This window comes from Saccostrea echinata, unplaced genomic scaffold, assembly GCF_033153115.1.
Source record: "Saccostrea echinata isolate AGI-Se365-2 ecotype Australia unplaced genomic scaffold, CSIRO_AGI_Sech_v1 ptg000051l, whole genome shotgun sequence".
NCBI lineage: Eukaryota > Metazoa > Mollusca > Bivalvia > Ostreida > Ostreidae > Saccostrea > Saccostrea echinata.
The window spans coordinates 10,163,115-10,187,523 of NW_026889800.1; the positions used below are offsets into that span (position 1 = coordinate 10,163,115).

Genomic DNA, 24,409 nt, shown 5'->3' on the forward strand with positions numbered 1-24,409 from the left:
GTAGAAAAAATATTTTGAAAGAAATTATGCATTTTCACTATATAATCAATTAGAGTCCCCTCCCCCCCCCCCCTCTTCACCAGAACCCCTGACCCAGTGGCCATGAATTTCACAATTTTGGAAGAGGTATTCTTCCTTATCATAACCATGCACTTTCTTTGTTTGAATAATACCCAGGAGCAGAGAAGAAGATTTGGAAAGAAATTATGCATTTTCCCTATATAAACAATACAGCCCCGCCCTAACACCAGAACCCCTGACCCTGGGGCCAGGAAATTCACAATTTTGGAAGCGGCAACCATGCCTATCATAACTATGAACCTTGTTTATTTAATATCCAGGAGCAGAAAAGAAGATTTTCAATGAATTAATGCAATTTTACTATATAATCAATAGAGCCCAACCCTAACACCTGAACCCCTGACCCTGGGGCCATCAATTTCACAATTTCTGAAAAGGCACTCCTGCTCATCATAACTATGTATTTAGTTACTTTATTTGATACCCAGGAGCAGAGAATAAGATTTTCAATGAATTAATGCATTTTCACTATATAGTCAATAGAGCCCCACCCTAACACCAGAACCCCTGACCCAGGGGCCATGAAATTCACAATTTTCGAAGAGGCACTCTTGCTCATCATAACTATGTTCTTAGTTACTTTATTTAATACCCATGAGCAGAGAACAAGATTTTCAAAGAATTAATGCATTTTTCGCTATATAATCAATAGAGCCCTGCCCTAACACCAGAACCCCTGACCCTGGGGTCATGAAATTCACAATTTCGAAGAGGCGCTCTTGCTCTTCATAACTATGTACTTAGTTACTTTATTTAATACCCAGGAGCAGAGAAGAAGATTTTCAAAGGAATAATGCACTTTCACTATATGATCTATATAGCCCTGCCCTAGCACCAGAACCCCTGACCCTGGGGCCATGAATTTCACAATTTTGGTAGAGGGCTCAATGCTTACTACAATCATGCCAACAGTTTGACTGCTTGATGTCCAGGAGTAAAGAAGAAGATTTTTAAAGACTGCATTAATTTTGGTGGTTTTAGCCCCAGCCCTCAGGCCCCAGGGGGGCAGGGACCATGAAATTCAAAAATTTTGTTCCCCTTCACCCATAAATGCTATATGCCAAATTTGGTTGAAATTGGTTCAGTGGTTCAAGAGAAGAAGCTGAAAATGTTCAAAAGTTTACGACCGATGGACGACGCACGACGGACGCCGACGGACGAAAACAGATAGCAATAGGTCACCTGAGTGATTCAGGTGACCTAAAAATATCTCCCTCTTTTATACCTGAATATAACATCAATATATTAAAGGAGATGGTGTGAGAAAATAGCCAGCAATGATCTGTTGATAACACACAAGCATACATCTCACATCAATTCAAGTTCCAGTATAACACAGACAAGGGTACAATGCTAACCTATCATTACAGATATAACACCCTTGAGTTCATACAATTTCTATGCTTCAGCCCAATGTGCTGACCACAAGATAACTCATTAGTAATATCTCTCAAAAAGGGATGAGAAAGAGAGACAATTGTACCACATTTGCAGTTTTTGGGACAGGCATTCTGTGTTAGCTTCATCACATCATAAGTCTAGTAGGTAAGACTATGACAACTTGCATTATCAATACTGGAGAATTAGTAAATAGCTCAGTTTATTTAGTAAGTCCAGTGTTATTTAGTGTAGCTCAGTGTTATTTAGTATAGCTCAGTGTTATTGACTGTAGCTCAATGTTATTGACTGTAGCTCAGTGTTGTTTACTGTAGCAGCTCAGTGCTATTTAGTGTAGCTCAGTGTTATTTAGAGTAGATCAGTGTTATTTACTGTAGCTCAGTGTTATTGACTGTAGCTCAGCGTTATTGACTGAAGCTCAGTGTTATTGACTGTAGCTCAGTGTAATTGAATGAAGCTCAGTGTTATTTACTGTAGCTCAGTATTATTTACTGTAGCTCAGTGTTACTGACTGTAGCTCAGTGTTATTTACTGTAGCAGCTCAGTGCTATTTAGTGTAGCTCAGTGTTATTTAGAGTAGATCAGTGTTATCTACTGTAGCTCAGTGTTATTGACCGTAGCTCAATGTTATTTACTGTAGCTGCTCAGTGTTATTTAGTGTAGCTCAGTGTTATTGACTGTAGCTCAGTGTTACTGACTGTAGCTCAGTGTTATTGACTGTAGCTCAGTGTTATTGACAGTAGCTCAGTTTTATTGACAGTAGCTCTAGTGTAGCTCAGTGTTATCTACTGTAGCTCAGAGTTATTTAGTGTAGCTCAAGGTTATTTACTGTAGCTGAAGGTTATTTACTGCAGCTCTGTGTTATTTACTGCAGCTGAAGGTAATTTAGTGTAGTTCAGTGTTATTCTCATTGAGAGGGAGCATACACATGTAAAATACAAAATCCTTTGGAAACAAATTGTACTATCAAATAAACTTACATGTGCATTATCATATGATTATGTGCATTTTCTTAATGAGTATTATGATAATATGGACATTACAAGCACTTTAATGCAGAATCTCTAGTGCACTGACTCTCATTTTTCATACTCACAAATTAAAAACTGTGAAAAGAAAAAAATGAAACAAAAATTAATAAATACATAAGACTTAATTATGAAATGTAATTCAAACAGAAGTATGTATTGAATTTAATGTTATTATGGAAAATTTTTTACTTACCCTTACCCCTTGGTTTTAACCCTAAAGACTTGTTACTGGGCAAGAGACATGTGATCACATCATTATCCAGTGAAGCGGGAGTATGGGCAGTGATTGACATGGCAGTAAAGGCACACTGAAGGTTGCCCCTCCCACTAGTGAGAGTGACATCCGAAAGCTTAAAGCTGACCTGAAAAAAAGATAATTGATGTTTAGTTTATTCTTCATATTACATCACGTAACATCTTACAGCACAATGTACAACACAGAGTCATAAAATCTTCATTATCAAAAAAAGGATTTACTGTTTTAAAGCAATATGAGCTGCATTTTTGAGAATTTTAAAAATTTTGCTGTTAAAATGTGCTATTTTGGTAAAATTCTTATGTAATTTGAACCTTTTAGATCAATTTGACTTACAGTATTAAATTGTTATAGAAGAAAGACTTCTGTACAATTGAATATATAGTACATGTATTATATAAGGAATCAGTATTGTGCAGGACAACAATAATGTAATTCTACCTCAACCAAAGCTTATAAATAGTTCTTATATCGCAAATATGAACAACAGAAGTTTATAAACTTTTTTTTTTCCTGTCATTGAAATAGTTAATTACAATTTTGCAACAAAAAATTCTGACATCAAAGTTGCAGTTCATATTGCTTTAAGAAGCATAAACAAATAAGCCTTGTACAGATGTCTTAGCCAACCATAAGACAACATACACAGTTGAGCTTCAGTAGCATGAACATCCACATCTCGAATACCATGGATGTGTCAAAGCTGAAAGTACTAACCACATTTTCTTTAGAGATTTTACCCTCAATATTTTGAACCACTACATATACAAAACAATATATGGATATGCTTCTCCACAAATACAGTAGAAAATCATAAATGCAAGGCCTATATCATTATTTCACAAACTAAAACAATTGCATTAAAAAATGTCCTATTTCAAAGACTGGTAAATTTAGTCTAACCATAAAAAGAAATAACTATCTATCTGATTGTTCAATAAAGGCTGCTCATATGGATGTCGAACCAGGACAGATCTTAGTAAATATCAATCTCCCATGTGGAGACATTTTCTTTGTCATCTTTATAAAGTATCAAGTATCATACTTTAAAATCACTAATTTTTGTGGGGTCGAATTTTCAAGGTTTGAGGAAAAATTACTGGTTAGAGGGGAAATTTGATTATAAGGTTTAAGGAGAAACATATAAAACTGCAGTATGGAACTTTTAACATTTTGTGGGGGACATAAATTTGTGGGTCTTTTCATACCACAAAAACAACAAAAATTAAACCCCAACAAAAATGACTGACTTCACAGTATGCACTGTATTGATAAATGTATTAAGTGAATCATTACATCACTTGGACCCAGGATGAAATCCTTACTTGATGCTGGTGTTGGTTTCTACTGATATTTTCATAATTGAGGATGGAGGGTTGTATGTCTGACATCGTAGCACAGTTCTCCCGTTTAGCTGATGACAACCACGGAGGTACAATTAGTGAACTCTGACAATCTTCCTTCTCTGTGCATCTGTAGGGAAAAGGGACTTAACTCTTTCCTCCACTTAACATTTGTACTAGGTTCTCTATTTTTTTTTTATTATTTATTATTATACCTCTACTGATTTTTCCCTATATAAAACTAGATTGTTAGATGAAAATAATTTCCTAGAAATTGCTGTGAATGGACTAATTCCCCATTTTGCTGTGCATTAATTAGTCAGGTGAACTAATCTCTGTTTTGATAGCTAATTCCCGCACCAGTTAACCATAATTCTCTAAATTTTACTAAAGTAATAGTATAATAAAACAGTTAAAAACTGTATACTATATCATTTTATAAATTTTTGTGGTTTGAAGAAAAAATTATTGGTTCATAAAGATTTGATTTCATAGATGACATACATAGACAAACATGATACAGTAGTTTAAAAAATTTTTTAACATTTCCTGGCAAATTTGAATTCATGGGTCTTTTCATACTACAAAAATAATGAAATTAAACCTCCACAAAATTAGGAGTCTCAAAATTTAAAACATTTTCCACTTCTAGACCCTGGCACAAACCTGTTGTCCATGTTGCACCACCCACACACAGGGTCAAAGGTCATGACACATTTCTGGCAGGTAGTCCTTTGTTCACAATGAGAAATCCCCACCTTCACTAGCTGTCAAAGAAATGTAAATCAAGTCAACAGGTATTTTTGTCATCATTATAATCAGAAACATAAAACTGCAGACATACTTTTTTCTGCATGGGATCAATTAACGCTATATGAGAAGTTACAAATTTTCTGCAGAAATTTATTACAGCATTCTTATGTACAATGAAGATATACAATGGCAATCTAAGAAATCTGCATAATTTTCTATCCAGATTTAACACAAATTGTGATTCCATGGAATTATGACCCTGTGGGAAAAAAGTACATTTACAGTATATCAATACCATAGCTGAAATTAGTAAATTAGTGTGAATTTTGTATCTGAGAACTTGTATTCCCTGGTAAGAAAGATTAAGTAAGTTGGGATTTTTATTTAATAAGGTTATAGTATTAACAGAGACTTAGCATCAGAACATGAAGACATTTCATGAAAACTCAATTATAATTATTGTAAAATAATTGACAATAGCTGGAACTTAAGACAGCTATCAATGTTTAAATACCTTGTCCCTAGTGACTACATAGATTGACTTTTTATCAGGGCTAACAGGCATTGACATGCCCTCTTTTATGTCATGAATGTCGAGTTCATCCACTTCAGTAATGCTGGATCCAGACTTTATGTACTGTAAAATATGAAAAAAAAAAAATTTAATAAATAAGAGACCAAAGGACCACACAAGTACTCATTTTTTCTCTGAGCTTCATCATTATGTAGTCTTTTTATTTAAGAATATTTAAGGAACTACTGGTCTTGTAAGGATATAAACAGACCAAAAGATTACAGACTAATAGAAGAAAATTCTACTGAATAGTGGACTAAGATGGGTAAAACTTAACTAATTTTCAAGGGGTGCTGCCAGGAATGAAAACTCATACAAATATGTGTCAAATATCTATTGACTCAGAGAAAATAAAATAGATTGAGGCATCAGTTTTCTACACACTGATGACAAGGTCTGATTTCAATGTCAACATCAATACAGAATGTTGAATTTTCTTGCTCAGTAAGAACTAGAGATTTTTTTTTCCAAAACTCACTTCAAGTAATAATTTATGTCAGATTACCATTTTCAATTCAAAGTTCTTTTCATATTTTTTTTTTTTAAATGGGGGGGGGGGGGGGGGGGGGGGGGGGGAGGAGGGGCAGAGAGTAGAAAGCTTTAATTTTACAATGGAAATGGGGCAAGAATTTTGACTTTACAAAATTAATTACTATGCTTTTAAATAATTTTTCTGCATAGATTTGTTTCAGACTTATCAAACACACTACTGATAACATGCACTTAAAACAATATTAAATTTATCAATAAAACTTATCATTAAAAAAAACATTTAAGCTGATGAGCTTGCCACACAACCCTTATTACATTGCATAAACTTATCATTAAAAAAACTTTTAAGCTGATAAATTTTTAACTTCTTTTTTTGCTTTGAGCTGAGTCTATGAGCTGGCTACACAATACAGCTTACTTTGCGTAATAAACCATCCCCTGAGCTGACAATGATAGCAGTGTAGGACCTTTGAGCAATGACAGTTATAGAAGACAGGTAAACATTCTTCAGTCGTATAATGCTTCCTCTCAGAATCGGCTGGACACCTCCGATAGAAGCAAACCCTCCTGGAACCTTGGAGCAGTATGGGTCAGCTGTCTGTAAGATATTCAGAGACATGCTTTTATGCTACCAATCTATATTCAAATAAAAGAACTATAATAGCAATTATTTATCTCGGTGATTTTCACCTATATTTTTAAAGCAGTCTTTTTTGTCCTTTTTGGGAAGAATTTTGCATTGAAATCTCAATAAAAAAACAATTGACACCTTAAATAATGTTGTAAACAATGGCTGCGAGTCATGCAATTGAGCAGGAAAAGCATTTCACAAGCCTAATACTAGATAATCATCTAAACATTTAGACGGAATTGGTAGATGCAGATGTTATACCTTGAATCTGAACAATTTTTAATCTTTCAGAGACAGAATTTCATTACTGAAAATGGTGTCCTCATGCTAGCTCCATTGTCTTATTTATTTAATACTGGACTATGTTATAAAACAATTATGGACTCTTTAGGTGGTTAATATGGTTTGATATATTCAAAAGAGAATAAGATGTGTAATGTTTCTTCTAAATTCAGATACATTTTTGTTAACTTCAGCTGACATTTCTTTGCTGGTGAATAATTTTCGTATGGAAGACAGATTCTAAATCACATGCATCATGATGTTTGTACAATGATTGCATTATTATTGTTGCCAGCTGGCTGAAGAACTTCCTGGGACTTGCATTCATTGCAAACAATTACAGATATAATATTTACATTGGAAAAAAAATATGACGCAGAATATGACAGATTTATGACTTTTTACTATTTTATTTCCTCTGTCTGGCCTAATTTTTTAAAAATAGAGCAGCAAAAATTTTTTTTAACTCATTAAGCAACACGACACACCTGGAACAAAAAAAACAAAAACAAAAACAAATGAAAACCAGAAGTATCTGCTGAGACTTAACACTTTGACAGGCATAAATATGACGTATTACACAAAGAATGAAGGAAAAGTATTTGAATGTCCATCCTAACAGGTCTGGTAATTGTCCTGTTACTATTGTATACCGTAAAAGTGAAAATTTAAGTGTGTGTGTGTGTGGGGGGGGGGGGGGGGGGGGGGTTGGAGGGGGGGAGATTTCAATTAAATATGTGGTAAGAAAGCCTTTGCCAAAATACCCTCCCCTGACCAACTATACATTTGTTTGTTCAGTTTTAGCAATATGTGTTTCTGGTATCACTGAAACCCCTTGTGTAATATTCTCCTATTGATTTGTGGAATTCACATGTAAAATATCCAAGTTTACAGTACCGGGGTATATGTCCTGGAACTAGGTCACGTTTTTAAGATCTAGATTTCCTGTAGCCATGACATATTATTATCTTACACATGTGCAAAATATCTGTACTAAGCCAATGAAAATTTAAAAACATATAGGATACTATGAGAAATTCTAGGAAAACACTTCCATAAACTATGAATTTTATGGTAAAACATTCCTCAACTCAAGACATATAATATATATTTATGCCTCTCTTTAATCTATAAACCAACAGTAAGGGCCGGGTTGTCATGGTAATAAGAAATTGCATACATTATGTCAGGAGAAATCAGAGCCCTGCACCAACTGTTTCCAACTTCCTCCTTTGAGCACATTGAAAAGAAATTATGTCTGATAAGTTTATTTCTGATAGCTCTGAATCAAAGCCTATCATAAACTGAAAGTGGTCTTTATGGAAGCCTTCATCAACAGAAAACATGCAATGTTTGCCTACCCAATATCACCTGCCCCTAACAGCTGGTGTCTGCCTCAGCCAACTCTCTGTTTTTATGCATCATTAAAGGACTTTAAGATCAGAGGTGAAAACATTAACAAAATTTTGCTTTCAAATTAAATTTATTTTGGGTGTTTTACTCTTTTATTTCCTTAATCAAAAAAATTCTCTAAATTCTCCCTTTTATCATTTATAAAAAAATTTGGCATAAAAACAGAAACAAAACCAAACACAGCTTACTTTTTCTCTGTTGTCTGCATTATAAATTAAACCTTCATATGCAAATTTTGAGGGGAAAAAATCTTCTGTTAAATTAAGAATTTGTTTTATGAATCCTTGATTTTGATGTACAATTATTAAAATTATATATAATTTTTAATAGAAATTGCATTTGTACATATACCTTGATTATTGCAAAAAAAAATAAAATGAAGTCCATTTATATTAATGTTATAACATTTCTGTCTGAATATTATTTGTGATTGTTCAATTTGCTAAAGGGTTTGTTTCTCAGAAGTATTAAACCTGAATATTGTAGAAGTACTTTTTTTTTCCATGGGGTATTAATTTATGTATGTGGCCACAAATTTTTCGCGAAAATTCCCAGCTTACTTAAAATGCATTTAAGGCATATAGAAGCAGTTTAAGAAATTTTTATTTTCTACACATGGATTGAACAGAAATTGTGATTCGGAATCCGTGGATCATGAAAACATAGGTAATCAGAGATTACAGAGCTCACCTCAACGAATGTTGTCTTTAAGTAAGGCAAAGTCCCACACTAAACTAATAATCTAGGAGTGTGCATCCCTAGATGCAACATTTATGCAATTTTGGTCTGATAGGGCTTGCAGTTACTTGGGAGTGGACTTATCTGAAAACTTAAAACTAGTCACTCATTCAGAAAATTTTAGTCAAATCCAGCATCCGAAGTTTTGAGATTGTTCGTCCCTTGATGCATCATCCATGCAAGTTTGGTTCAGATAGGCCTTATAGTTACTTGGAAATGAGATCTGCTCCAAAAACTTTAATCTGGTCACTCATCCGGAAAATATTGGTCAGATCCAGCATCTGAAGCAAGTCCAGTTGTGTGAATCCTAAGATGTATCATCCATGCAAGTTTGGTCAATATAGGGTTTATAGTTACTTGGAAATGACATCTGCTCCAAAAACTTTAACCTGGTCACTCATCCAGAAAATATAGGTCAGATTCAGCATCTGAAGCAAGTTCAGTAGTGTGCATCCTTAAATGTATCATCCATGCAAGTTTGGTCAATATAGGGCTTTTAGTTACTTGGAAATGGGATCTGCTCCAAAAACTTTAACCTGGTCACTCATCCGGAAAATATAGGTCAGATCCACCATCCGAAGCAAGTCCAGTAGTGTGCATCCTTAAATGTATCATCCATGCAAGTTTGGTCAATATAGGGCTTTTAGTTACTTGGAAATGAGATCTGCTCCAAAAACTTTAACCTGGTCACTCATCCGGAAGATATAGGTCAGATCCAGCATCCGAAGCAAGTCCAGTAGTGTGCATCCTTAAATGTATCATCCATGCAAGTTTGGTCAATATAGGGCTTTTAGTTACTTGGAAATGAGATCTGCTCCAAAAACTTTAACCTGGTCACTCATCCGGAAGATATAGGTCAGATCCAGCATCCGAAGCAAGTCAAGTAGTGTGCATCCTTAGATGTATCATCCATGCAAGTTTGGTCAATATAGGGCTTATAGTTACTTGGAAATGAGATCTACTCCAAAAACCTTAACCTAGTCACTCATCCGGAAAATGTAGGTCAGATCCAGCATCCGAAGCAAGTTCAGTAGTGTGCATCCTTAGATGTATCATCCATGCAAGTTTGGTCAATTTAGGGCTTATAGTTACTTGGAAATGAGACCTGCTCCAAAAACTTTAACCTGCTCCAAAAACATTAACCTGGTCATTCTTTAGCTGAAATTGCAGCATCTGAAACCTTGACTGGTACAATGAAACACACTAGAAGCATCCTCCATGCATATCTGACTAATATAGGCCATAGAAGTACTTGAAAAGAAAACTGCTCCAAAAACCTTAACCTGGGACGCCGACGCCGAGGGTATTACATAAGCTCCCCCAACTTCGTTGAGGTGAGCTAAAAAGTACATTCACATTTAATTTCAGAAACACAGTACAGTGAAAAAACTACATTGTAAATAAATAACCACTGCAAATGAACTGCATAATACTTGCATTTAACATGATACATTCTGCAAATTGGACAACCCATGGATAATTTTTTGTTCCCTAAAACTCAAGCTTTAAGAGGGAGATCTTTACACTGAAAATCATTTTTCTCACATTTAAGTTCCCATTACTACTAAGCATTACTACTAAGCATAAACACAGTAAACATGATAAATATATCTGAAACCTATCTCCTTTTCAATGTACTGAAGAAGGGGCCCCCTAATGACTTTACCATGTATGATGCTGGTCACAAGTTTTCCATTAACATGATTAAGGATGTGTAATATCAGCAATCCCACATAAGCATTAAAAATATCACCATTTTCAAACAGCAGTGCTCCAAGTCACATACTATCAGGTCGCTAAATGGCGACCCAAAATTTTTTAGTTGCCATTTCAGAATTTCTGGTTGCCATCAACAGATATTTCACTAGCCATGGTGAAAGCATCTTATGAATATCACATTTAGTATAGCAAAGAACAAACACTTGTATATGTACATGTATGTATAATGTCTTTTTTAAATCAAAGATAACTTATTACTGTGACTTACCAATTTGCTAGGCTGAAGGAATCACTTATGAAATACTGTTATAACATAGAATCATCTGTATGGTTGTACACAGAAGAACATATTAAGTGATTTTATCCTAGAATTAAAGTTAAATCTTATGAATTTGCTACAAGTTAAACTGATGTGTGCATCAGGTAGAAACTTTGAGAGAGAACTTTATCAGCTGTTTGTCATGTCTACTTTATTACTACATACCTAACACAGGCGTCGGAAGCAAATTGAAAGTGAGGTGGCTAATTGAAAGGAGGGGGCTAAACCAACGAAAAAAAGGTAAGTCCCAATTTTCAATGCCTATATTATGTCGATCTTTGCAAAAAAAGTGGGGGGGCTAAGCCCCCCCCAGCCCCCCCGGTTCCAACGCCTATGCCTAACCTATTAAACAGTTGCTGTTAATATTGCCAACACATGATGATATACTGATATTGACCAAATGCTCCTTTAACAAGGTCGGGCTTTAAAAAGTCTACATTTAGCAGCCATTCTTTACAGCATGCTGTCACAACATTACGTAATCTCAGTCTTTGAGATGCTTTACAAAGTTTTAGGAATGTCTTCAAACATTTTCTTGATAGAGAATTGTGGCAGTCAGACATCCTTGATCGCTGGTGGCCAGATAGCTCAGTTGGTAGAGCACCTGACTGGAGATTCAGGGGGCCAGGGTTCGAATCCAGGTCTGGTCCATCACATTTTTCTCCTCTACTGTTACAGAATATTGGAAAAAAGTAATCTCGATCCCGATCATAAAAATGGACAATCGCTGGTCCAAATTTTCTCAGTTGCGAAAATGCAAATTAGTTTCAATTTCTAGTCGCAAGATTAATCTTTTGATCGCAAATGTGACCATTTTAGCTGCAACTTGGAGCACTAAACAGGTATATAAAATTGATGACAATATACTTCTTAAAATGTCCTTTCATTCAAAATACGGTAAACATTTATTGCATGCATTCTTCTGGTTTTCTGAAGGTAGATGTTTCTATAAGATCTTGAGACTGGAAATATTTATAGGATAGTACCTCCAAAAAAAGATATTTTACAGAAGTTTTTAAAAACAGATTGTATGCATGTTTTTTTTTTATTGCTAATGTTTACCACACAATCTATTTTTTCATCTCAATATTGAAATCCCCCAATGTTCTTATTTATAGATTTTCTAGATATTGGTGTATTTAATGTATTTACGATTGATTTACATTGTCATGTGATCACATCATAAGAAATCAAATGTATTCACAGTAAAAAGTCCACTTCTTGGATGTTTCAAGATTTTTTTTGTACATCTTCTAAACTATATAGAAAGAAGATAGCTTTAGAGGAAAATTATAATATTATTATAAATATTTATTATAAATATTTGTTTTGGCAATAATAAAGTTCGTACAAACTGTACAAACCATATATGTAGGAAGACAAGCATTTTTGAAACTTTCACAAAAATTTCCATTTTTATAATTAAACTCTGAGGGATGTCAGACTTAGCTAACTAGTTAATGAGCAATAGACTATATACAGCACATCAATCTGACATACTGTCCTTGACCTTACCTTTCCAGCAGTTGAAGGACAGCTAACTTTTTCGTGGATGTAGTGGGGACCTAGTTGACCCTGGCCTCTATGACAATCATCCACAACCTGATTAAACTTTCTCTCGACATCTGACATTTTATACCGACAGATCACGCTAGACACCAATCCTAGATGTCTTTCCTGTTCTCGTAGTTTTCTGAACACCATATACAAGTCGCCACTGCTCTCCTGAAAATCGGCACTCTGCACAGCAGAGAGATCATTCTTGCCACACACCACTGGTATGTCTACGTAAGTGTCAATACTCAAATTTGACTTACAAAGTCGCATGATTCGAGATTCCTTTCCATTGTACCTAGAGATAAAGTACACAAAATTTCCATAGGAAAATCCGTAAATAAATCTAAGATGGGGGTCTGTTTCATTGCTCTCCCTTGTATACACAGAGGATTGATCACCAGAGGGAGAGGTTGTCAATTCTAATGTGTGAGGATTTCTACTGCTGATGAGGGGAACTGCTTGAGTAAGAAACTTTGTGGCCTGGGGGCTGTACTGCACTCCATACCAACTAGCCACATAGAGTGCAGTTTGATTGTTAATTCCTGGTCCTAAAAATAATACATTGGGTGATGTAGGGTCATTGGAAACCACAGATTGATTATAAGGTGTCTTCACTTGCACTATGTTGTCTAGTGACACAACCTGGCATGAACCTTGTGGAATGGTGGTACAAATAATGAGACTAGAGTCCTCCTTGTTTAATACTAAACCTTTCACAAATACATTAACTGAACTATTTTGTCCCTTTGGTACCCGTGGTCCTATATTATGCTGCTGTAGGAGTTTGAGTTGTGGAGACAGTTTATACACTCGGTTTTTGGCTCCAAGAATGACTTGGCCATTCTCCATGTCGATCACTGGTTTTTCAAATGATGGGTCAGATTGATCGTTGGTGAAGAGAGTAAAAGTGTGTTCGATGTGCATACTTGTGATTTCATGAACAAGCCACAACACTGTTATTATATTTCTCAGGTAACTGTTTACTCTCTTCGATGCCATGGTAGAGCTTCTTGCACTCACCTGCTGTTTGCAATCTAAAATGAGTTTTTAAACATTAACAAAATCTTCTCAAACAATATGAATACAGAAAAATAAGCTGAATTCATTCCCCTAAAAATGTTAATGGCTACAAGATTACAAAATGGTTCAAACACTTTCAAATCAATTAAAGGCTTTTCAAAATCCATTCCATATTTCTTCTTCACAAATCACTTTATATGCCAACTTAATTAATTCATATAATGCCAACTTAATTAATTCATGACTTTCAACATTAAACCTTGAAAATGGCATTTCTTTTAAAAATTATTACTTTAGAACTAAGGTACATGGTATTCCATTCATAATTACAAAGCCTATAAAATTCCAAAACTTTTCAAGAGCCATAGTCGGGAGTTTTTCACTTTACTTTAAGATCAGGTTGATTAAAACTTTCAGTGGCCTGCATGTGCCATGATGTATAGAATAATTTCATCTGGATTAGAAAAATCAAAGGAATCTACATTCTTTTCAATTTTTTAAATTTATGAGTGGAATTAATTAATTATCAAATTGATTTTTATTTATTGTATATTACTAAACTCTTGCAGCACCTTATTTTCGATAAATAGGTATTTGGTATTTACAAGCAAGACAAGATATTATTGTTCCATATAATCTATCTATACTAATAAAAATATACACCAGAATGACGCTTTTGTGAGCAGACCGTCTAGCATAATTATGCAATAAACTTCTCGCAATTTTTTTCAACTAACAGCTTCTTAATTAAATAGTCTTTTTTATTCATCATCAACCTTTATCAATCATATTTCAGTTTTTTTAATCGTTAAGGTCTACTTTGATATTCTTAAGAACACCTTTCCCCAAGTTATTAAAAGGAGCTCATGTATTTCAACAATATACATAATTATCATAAATTCAAATTTTCCATGTATTTATCTCTCTTCCTAAGCATTACATTCAAGCACAATATCCTTTAATTTATTCAACTTAAAGTCTGTGAACATAATAATTCCATGAAATAGCTAATAGACTATCAACCATGATCTCAGGTACAGAGACTGCATGCAGCCAAGAGATTATAAAGATGTTGTAGCCTAAGGAACAACAAGAAATAAAGTGTTAAACAAATACACAACAGAATAAAGCCATCTTACCAGATCAGCTAGTGAATGCACACATCTGCAGATGTATATCCAAAGGTTTCAACACAATATGCACTCCTGTGAAAATACAAATAGGATTTTTTACGAGTGCTATATCAGAGAAATTGGTAATGTCCTTTTTCTGTACTATTGATTAAATTAACAATACAAGTCAACTTTTTTCTCTCCACAATTAGACAAAAGGATGAGAATTATTTTCTCACAAGCACCAGGCCTAGCACCACTTTAACACTCCCCTTACAAAGCCATCGCTTCAAAAAGATGGCCTGCCTTCTGTATCAAAATCGACACATCTATTGCTCTCTTCACAAATGCTAACCGCATGTTAACGTCTTTTATTTTATCATAATTTTATCGTCTACTGTAGAATGTTCTTCTTTTGTGCCTTTGTAAGAACCCATTCTGTACAGCTGTACAAAGCAAATCACAACCTTTAGCAGAGTATTGATGATGCCTCCATTAATCATTTCTGTATAGCATAAAAATCAAACCTAATAGCGATTTCAGTCATTTCTTCATTAAACACTCTTTTACACAGACTCAGTTTCAATAATAAATATTCCAAATTTACATTCTTTGCTTTGCTTTTAATTCTATATGACACATTCAATGAATTAAAAAAGATTTAAATTTTCAAAAATTTTTTTTAGGTAATGTCAGAATGGGAGTGGATCAAAGCAATGACTTTGATGATATTGGCTAACTGAATGTGCCTTTCTTAGTGACTAAAGACAAATTTATTTTACAAGATATTCCTAAAGACTATTAAACTTCAATAATTGATTCAACTATATCTTCATTACCATTTCCAATGATTTTATGAATTAATTTTAATGAAGCTCTGAATCACTTTAATGTAAGGTTGACTGAATGAAATCACATTTTTTTGTAGTTTATGTGACAATATCTCTTTATCCAGTATCTTCGGTACAATGCACTTATAAAACAGTTCGACATTGTGTCATTTCCCTGTAAATTGACATCATCTATTAATTGAAACAGGCAGATAGGGGCCCCTTGATTCCATTGTTGTTGGTGCTCCTGAATTGATTATCGATTTCCAAACTTTTTATCTGACAAACTATAATTGAATTTATCAAACAAAGCAGCATTGCAATTCATTACTACAAAAATTTATCTGACAGAATGATTATTTCTGAATATCTCTCGAGTCAGTTTATCCTTCTTAACTTAATGGACTCAGTCAGATTCCACCCATTATAACACACATTATAATTCTTCATTAAGTATCTACGAGAGAGAGAGAGAGAGAGAGAGAGAGAGAGAGAGAGAGAGAGAGAATGAGGGAGGGATGGAGGAAGAAAAAGAGAGAGAGAGAATTTAACTCTTGTAAGATGCCTACCTTATTAATCTTCCTCCATGTAAACAAGTACCCAGTTAAATCTATAATGGGTTTTTTTCTTTAAACAGCTGTCTACAGAGCTTTACATAAGAGTCCACATTAACATTCCTCTGCTTGTAAAATCCCTGGCTGCATAGGATTTAATGTCTGCAAGAAAACCCAATTATATCCAGGTTATTTGTACATAAACTAAACACACATACGACCCTCAGTAGACATGTTAAACATGCAGTCTTAAACACAAAACATCAAACAAAGGAGCAGGCACGGGCCTTCCTGAAATCTTTGTGTACTCTGGGGATGGGGATAATTCTTACAACCTTGAGGCTTATCATGCTTATAACTAAGACAAGAACATATTTTTAGATTCTTTCATCATCAGATTAATCTTCAATATAATCAGAAATTTAACTGCAGAAAAAAAGTATTCTTCAGAAAATGCAGTAAAACTCTTTCCTCCTTGTGATCACTGAGGGAATTAGCTTCTGGCATGATATAATTTTACTTTGAGATTATACCAATTAATACCAGCAATTATGCAGAGCACTCACAGTCTCAGCAATCGAACATTTCTGCATGATGTGAAAATCCCACATGCATCACCAATGTTATAATGCAATATTCAAAGATTTACTTCCTCAATAACTAAGCAATTTGTTATTAGAATTTTTTTTTATTGTGTATTCGAAGAGAAACAAAGGAAAGAAAAATAAAATGTAAAACACCCTTTCCCCACCCAGTGATACAGGACATTCTTTATATCGTGAAAATACTATTTTTCTTGAATTCAGAAATATTTTGTTGTTGCATGAGGGAACTAAGACAGAATATCCATGATACAGTGTATTTTGTAATTCAGAAATTTACATATTTTTGTATCATTGACATATTTGACAAATATTAAAAAAATCAATGTTTTAACAATCTGTTCTTTGGATCTATATTTTGAAAATTCCCATATTAACTTTTTTTTTCCTCCAGGAAATTAAATATCAAAGAAAACCAGGAATTTTATTTGCATCAGCTGCACCAATCAATATAAAACTACCACTGCATTCACAAAAGAAAAAAATTGCCTGCTTTCAAGCAGTGCACTAGACTGCAGAGTTCCTCTGATGTGGAATTATTAGGGTGAGCAAGGTATGGAAATGAACATGAGTCATCTCATTGTGAACACATTTTTCCACCATCTAGCACCAGTAAATGTTACAGAGAAACACATTTAGTCATGAAATAGTCATGAAATATTAAAATTAATATACTAACTTGTAGATTTTATAACAGATATATAAATCATGAGTAACAATACCCTGCACTGACTTAAACTATATCCAATCAGTGATGATATTCAATATTTCAGCAATATAATCAATCTTTCTGAACAATTTTATGTACAGTTACTGGCTGTAGAAAGAAACTCCATTGTAGAAAAATCTACAAAAAACACAAGTATTTTTTTAATATCTGATGCAGAACAGTAACTTAAAAACTCATTCATGTCATAATCAAATACATGAAATTGTAATCAATAATGCAAATGCATACCCCAAATCTTCCTCTTCAGCAAGAAAATCTCACAATTAGTTACTGCATTGCAGGACTCACTTACTCTTACACAGTGTATTACATTGAAGGAACTGAATGGACCAATGCATTCCCCATTCAAATTTATAGGTATTTTTTCTCCAATGCATGCTGTAATTTTCCAGATTGATAGAGTAACTGTTTATAATAATACACATGATAACAGAAGTGTGATTATTTTTTATTTTATTTTTTTTAAATAAATGTTGATATTCTCAATTTCCCCAAAAGAAAACCATCACTGTGTAATTTTCTCAGTGTAACAGCCACTGGTTTGCAAATAACCACTCGCCCACTCGCAAATTCATGCGAGTGTAATGGTTTGGGCTGTGGATATCAGCCTGAGTAGCTCATTAAGTAGAGCACCTGACTAGTGATGCAGGGGTCCCGGGTTTGATTCCCGGTCCAGCCATACATTTTCTCCTTTCCTGTTACACGAGTAATTTTGCCTGTGGGCGACCAACTCTTGAGCATGTTACTGCCCACATGCCGAGAAAGAATTTTATCGAACCTTTTCCGGAACTTCATCATGGTTTAGTTCTTGATCATGGTTTAGTTCCACTATTGAATGCACTTTCATTTCAACTGTTTTCTTCCTATAAAACATTTTCAAGACCCAGAGTTGTATCGATGATACTCTTCCTTAAAAGAATGAAAATTCCTTCAACATTTATTACATTTTTCTTTTATGTATCAAACAGTATTAGGTTTTTGTCCATCTCCTATCAAGATGCACACAGTTGCAAACTGTATATTATTTACAATTCGTAGCTTTATATTCATTTATTTTCCTCCTGATTTTTGGCTGCAACCATGGTAGTATTAGAATAATCAAACTGTGCTGTGGGACAAGCTCTCACCACACAATTATCTTAATGATAAAACGTTCCATATACTATCGTGGGTATAAAAATATTTCATGTTATGAACTTTATAAGTCAGTAAAGCACGCTCTCTATAATTTTACAATAGAAACATATAATTCAAAATACATGTCTTGAAGTGAATGAAAACATGAAATTTCATACAAGTGGTGCTGAAAAATGGAATGGAAAAGTGGAAAAATTGAAATGAAGGACATTGAACAGAAAAGTATTTTTCTCTGATTAAAAGAAAAGATCGATTTTTTTTTTAAACTAAGTGAACAGAAAATTGTGGGCCCCAAAATATCAATGTGGACTAGTAAAACTTGTGAATTTAAGGGCCCACATGACCCCTAAAGTTTTAAAGGCAGAGATTTTTTACCGGGTGGTAAATTCCAGGTGAGGGAGGGGCTTATTTTGTACAGGTGTGAATGCCTTGAGGGCTAGCAAACTACCTGAGGTCGTCTGTCTCCTAATCCCTATACACAGGAAGTGATTTAATACACAGTGGAGTACCTAAGAAGTCAAACTTTACCTATGTTGGGATTTTGAGATGATTTTAAGTTAGAAATAAAAAGTTGTAAATAAAGTTTAATCTAAATAATTTTTATTAATTGTAATTGAATGTGTGTCAAAGCATCCCCACTCATTAAAAAAAAATTAATTATCATAATATTTGTTGAGCTTTGAAAAAAAAAGTTATATCAAATTTTGATATATATTATCATAAAGAATATCATAATTATTTTATGCCCTGTTCACACGGAGAGTTTAATTCGAATTAAACGTAAGTTACTGCGAATTAAATTTGATCCGCGTTCACACGGAGAATTTAATGCGAATTAGTTTAATTCGAATTAGTTTACTGCGCATTAAATTACTTCGCATCAGCTCCGTGTGAACGCTAAGCAAAGCTAATTCGAATTAAATTTTGACGCATGCGTAAGGGCAGAATTAAGTCACAGGTCACATGCCGATGGTCAAATATAGGTACTTGAGCTATTTTTGAGTGAAGAACAAAGGAAAATTATGTTAATCACTAAAATGTGTACAGACACTATGACATTATGTCAAATGTATCTGCTCTGCACAATATGACGTTATTTGTAAATGACGTCATAATAGCCTCACTGAATAGCCTTGTTGTAGAAATAAAATTATAATTCGCATTAGTTTACTTCGCATTGGCTGTCGTGTGAACGTAATTTAATTCGCATTAGTTTAATTCGAATCATTTTACTTCGCATTAATTTACTGCGAATTAAACTCTCCGTGTGAACAGGGCATTAAATACTAAAGATGTGTATAAATATTATCATGCTAAATATTCTATAGTAATACAGCTTCTCTGAATTGTTTATACCATGTGTGGTAAATATCAAAGGATCAAATGTTAATTTGAAGGTCACCATGAGTGTCAAACAATGTGTACAGGGTATACACAGGGACGAGTAAGTAAATGTCAATCAAGTTCTAGCACCCAATGATGTACCTTAATGCACTTGATTGACAGGGGTACACAGACCAGGTATTTTGGAAGGCAGTGCTTAAAATCTCTGCCTTTAAGTGTTATTTGCAACCCTGACAGACCTAACCCCTGTAGAAACAAGCAGATTGAAAGTATTGCATTATGATACCAAATGAATACATGTATATCAAAAACTATCAACTTCAGTGGCACACCCATCAAACAGACTTTGGATCAGGTGAGCTAATAATCTGTCTACATTGGAATTTAAACCTTCAACCTTTCATTGATTACTACTTAGCACCAAGCCAGTAATCTACATACATTTATAGATATGACATAATTTACCTGAAAGTATAGAAATTTACTTCTCTTGTTTAGTAAGCATGGTATTGAATCATGCCCAATGTTTCTTGGCTGGCTACTTGACAAATAAAAAAAAACATCTGACCTAGTTAACTACCTAAAGGATGCAATCTGATACATACATTGTAAATTTACAATGTATCAATATCTGATTATTTTTTTTTTATATCAATTATTACAAAGAACTTTGCTTTTTCTACATAAACATACAAGAGAACATTTGAAGTCAGCCATACCCCATCTCTAAAATTAAATTTTTATACATATTTTTTAAATTACTGAAGGGGAAAAAATTGAATAAATTATTAACACAGGGTTATTAAGGAAAACTTAGAGGTCTACATTTCGTACCTACCCCTAAAACAGACTTCCCAGTATGCAGATAGTGGCAGAGTTATGACAGAAATAATGAGTTAAATCAATTGTTTCCTGGTCCTCTGAGGTGAGTCACCTCCGTTTCACCAGCAGAGCTTTGACTCATTGGTTCTAGGCTAAATCAATACAAAATCAGACCATTAACACAGGTGCTCTGCCAGAATTCATATATTTTTTAAATGACAGTTTCTATATTAAAATTCCTGACATGGATTTGGCTACATTACCAAAAAGTTTACAAGTTTAAAGATTTTCAGGAATCAGACATGAAAGACAATAGGGCTGGAACAATACATCGAGATATCGATAATATCAATTCAATGTGAGGATGATACGCATATATATCAATACATATGAAGAAATACCGAACTATCGCCAAAAAATTCTAACTTATATGTTTTTCTTTGTTAACTTAACATTTTGGGTTAAATATAATATAATATAAATATGCTAAATATTAATATAAATATGAAATACATAATACATAATAATTAACATCACTTGTGTAAAATTATTTTCTTTTACAATTGGTATACAACTTCTTTGAAAAATTATTCATATTTGTGAAGAAATGTTTTGTTCATTTCAATACAAAAAAGACATTTTATAACCAATTCTCAATCAACATATTGTGATACATATTGTATCATGACTCAAATATCATGATACATATCGATGTAGAAAAAGTTGTATCATCCCAGCCCTAAAAGACAAATTGTCAATGCCATTATTTTAGCAATTTTATTTACAATTATAATAATATTTAGATATGAAGTCAAACTTAAATAACTGTAGTCTTGATATATTTGCAGAAATTCATAGTTATATATAATTATACTTTTAAATTTTGAAACCCTGTTGTTGCCTCACTCTTACCCCAAAAAACCTGGATTTGAACAGGCAAACTTAAATTTTCTCTAAAAGGGGATGCCCATTTATAGTATTTTTCTTATTATGTATTTAATATATAATATATTGGTGAGATATGCATATTTTAAAACCTCTACACATTTGACATTCCATTGTGAAACTATGGCTCCTCTCTAGTTCCATGGGGCATGGACCATATAAGATTTATAACAAATTTGTATGTACATTCAGTAAGGCCATCTTTAAAAAAAAAGTTTGTTTAGAGTTGCTGCGTTGGGGATTTCAGACTAAGGAGCGAGGGGGGGACTTTTTTTTTCAAAATTGAAGGTAAATTAAGTACTGTTGATATTATTTATTACTATTTGCAAAGGTATCTCCCATCAACAAAGAACCCAGTTTTTACCTAGAATCTGACACTAAGTAAGTGTTACGGTGGTGCATGTGATAACAGCCAAGAATTGACTGAATAAAAAAAATCTTATTTTTGGTCAAAAAAATTTCCAGGAGGGGTCATTTCAATGAGGCGGAAAACAATTCCAAACAAACAATAATTTTATTTTGGCCTAAGGAAGTTTTCACTCAAGTTTGCAGGTCTTTTTTATTGGAGTGGTCTTTGAGATTGAAGAAATTTTTTAAATTTTCATTCTCAGGGCTCTAATTGGCGACCAATTTAGTCGCCATGGTGCCTAAAATTTTTGATTGGCGTCTAAAAATTTTCCATAAGTCGCCAAATTGGAGACTATTTTAAATTGACTTGGCAATCATCGGATTCCGGAAATTTTGAACAATTTTTCTGAAAAAGCGAAAAGAAATTTATAAGAAGAGGAAATTATTTTAAGCAATTGACATGTGTTTTCTTAGTCATGTCATTGTTCCCTATATTGATTATATTAACTTTTGGTGCCTTAAAAAAATTGCCTGGCGACTAAAAATTTGTATTGGCGACTAAATTTTTTTGATAAGGCGCCAGCTGGCACCTAAATTTTAGAAGCCACTTAAAGGCCTGATTATTTAATATTTATAATTTCCTCTAAAGAGGAACCACTTCCCATGCAGACAGAATCCCCATCACCAATGGATGCTTATTTGCCTTAATCTTTGAGAATGCCTTCCATCTCTTCAACTCTTTATGAAGTCTGGTATATTTGCACAGTCTATGGTCAAATCATTATCAAGTAGAAAATGTTTAGATATAAACACAGAGAAGTGAACCTCCAATTCTGATTGTTCTCTAACTAGGGCTGTGTCAATATATCGATACGTACCGGTATCCAAGAATGCATCGTATTGAAAAAATAACTTCCAATATGTATCGGGCAGGCAGTTTTTCTTATAATTCTGTGAAAAGGTTAGGAATTTCAATCACCAAAGATTATATTTAAATGTTTTGAATTAAAATTGATCAATAATGATAGAATTGTAGTAAATAACGAGGCAGCACATCTTAGATAATTATTACAAAATGAACAATTATTACAAAATACACAGGCAATTTTATTTTAATATGTTGGTTTTACAGTCGTTAAAAAGTTTGAATTTGAAGTGTATTTTGTAACGACAGTGAGACAAACACTTCGAAATGGGTTATAAAACATTCAGTTTTTTTTTTTCTAAATTTCTGCATTAAAATGATTTATAAGACTTTTTTACGCTGCAACATGTTGACTCAGGATCCCTGACATTGTGATGATGTGAAGATGACATTCCTCCTGCTCCAAAAACTAATATATTTTTTATCAAAAATAAAGGAGTAAAAATCACAATACAACTTAAGAGACGTATTGTATATTTACTCCCTTACTTTAAGTCTACATTCTCCAAGGAATGTTTCTGTACAAACAGTTTGGGGATGGGGGGGGGGGGGAGGATCAGACCAGAAATGCTGCTAAATCCAAACCTGCTACGCTTTCAGCTCAGTTATAACTGAGCTCTTCTTGTTGTCTGCTTTATAACAGTACTTTGGTTTAGACAGTCGCTCACCAATAATTTCATCATGATTGAAAAAGATACACTAACGTTAGTGTTAGAATATTTTGGCAACTTAGCTGTTTTCAGGTGTTTGCATAATGACTAATGTTTCGGGAGCATTGTTCATAATAAAATTTACATTATTGGTATTTTCTTTGTGGAACAAATTGACATGCTTATAGACTTATTATTTCAATGTAAACAATAATTTATCTGTGTTCATCTGACACTTACCTTTAACTTTAGCGCGAACAAAGGCAATCCCGGCAAAAAGTTTTATTACCACACAGTTTCCGGTTTCTCTAATAAACGCAATAGTCGGATGGCCGTCACAGAACATGAATAATTTGATGAAGGTGTCAAGCACCGTTTACTTACGTGATTTCTTTTTTATTCCCTGAAACACTTCATCGGGGATGTTTCTGTGATTTAATTTAAATATTTTCACATTTATTTCAGATTGTAATGATGCAGCATTACGAGTTATCTTTCTTGGCTGTTGACGAGCAACAAGAGGCCCAAGGGCCATAATGGTCACCTGGGTATAACACACCACTGTAAAGGAAATAAACAGATAGATGAAACTATATTGCCCAAGAGCAAGTGAAAGAGGATGATCAGTGATCAACGAAACAATTAATCTGTAGTATTTCATAACATATTTCTTAAAGTAAATATATTTACTTATGTGTACTACATCACCATGAAAACTAAACAAAACAATAGTGCTTGAGTCAAACTTATTCCCCCCTGACATCTCTTTATCTTTGAATAACATATAATGTATAAAGATAAAG

At 33.7% G+C, this 24,409-nt stretch overlaps 1 protein-coding gene across 3 annotated transcripts in view; it reads right to left on the bottom strand.

Moving 5' to 3' along the window:
• Window positions 1-23,908, bottom strand: part of LOC133203768 (plexin-A4-like) — a 56,452-nt gene extending 32,544 nt beyond the window's left edge. For 2 of the 3 annotated variants that reach the window (XM_061339556.1, XM_061339555.1), the window contains exons 1-9: window positions 23,847-23,908; window positions 16,119-16,265; window positions 14,747-14,812; window positions 12,546-13,621; window positions 6,347-6,526; window positions 5,377-5,499; window positions 4,776-4,876; window positions 4,092-4,239; window positions 2,704-2,872 (exon numbers count right to left, since the gene is read on the bottom strand). In XM_061339556.1, the coding sequence (XP_061195540.1) occupies window positions 2,704-2,872; window positions 4,092-4,239; window positions 4,776-4,876; window positions 5,377-5,499; window positions 6,347-6,526; window positions 12,546-13,586 (1,762 nt within the window). In that variant the 5' untranslated portion in view covers window positions 13,587-13,621; window positions 14,747-14,812; window positions 16,119-16,265; window positions 23,847-23,908. The remainder of the gene's footprint in view (window positions 1-2,703; window positions 2,873-4,091; window positions 4,240-4,775; window positions 4,877-5,376; window positions 5,500-6,346; window positions 6,527-12,545; window positions 13,622-14,746; window positions 14,813-16,118; window positions 16,266-23,846) is intronic. The other variant, XM_061339557.1, reaches the window with a different exon arrangement.
• Between the last annotated feature and the right edge of the window lie 501 nt (window positions 23,909-24,409).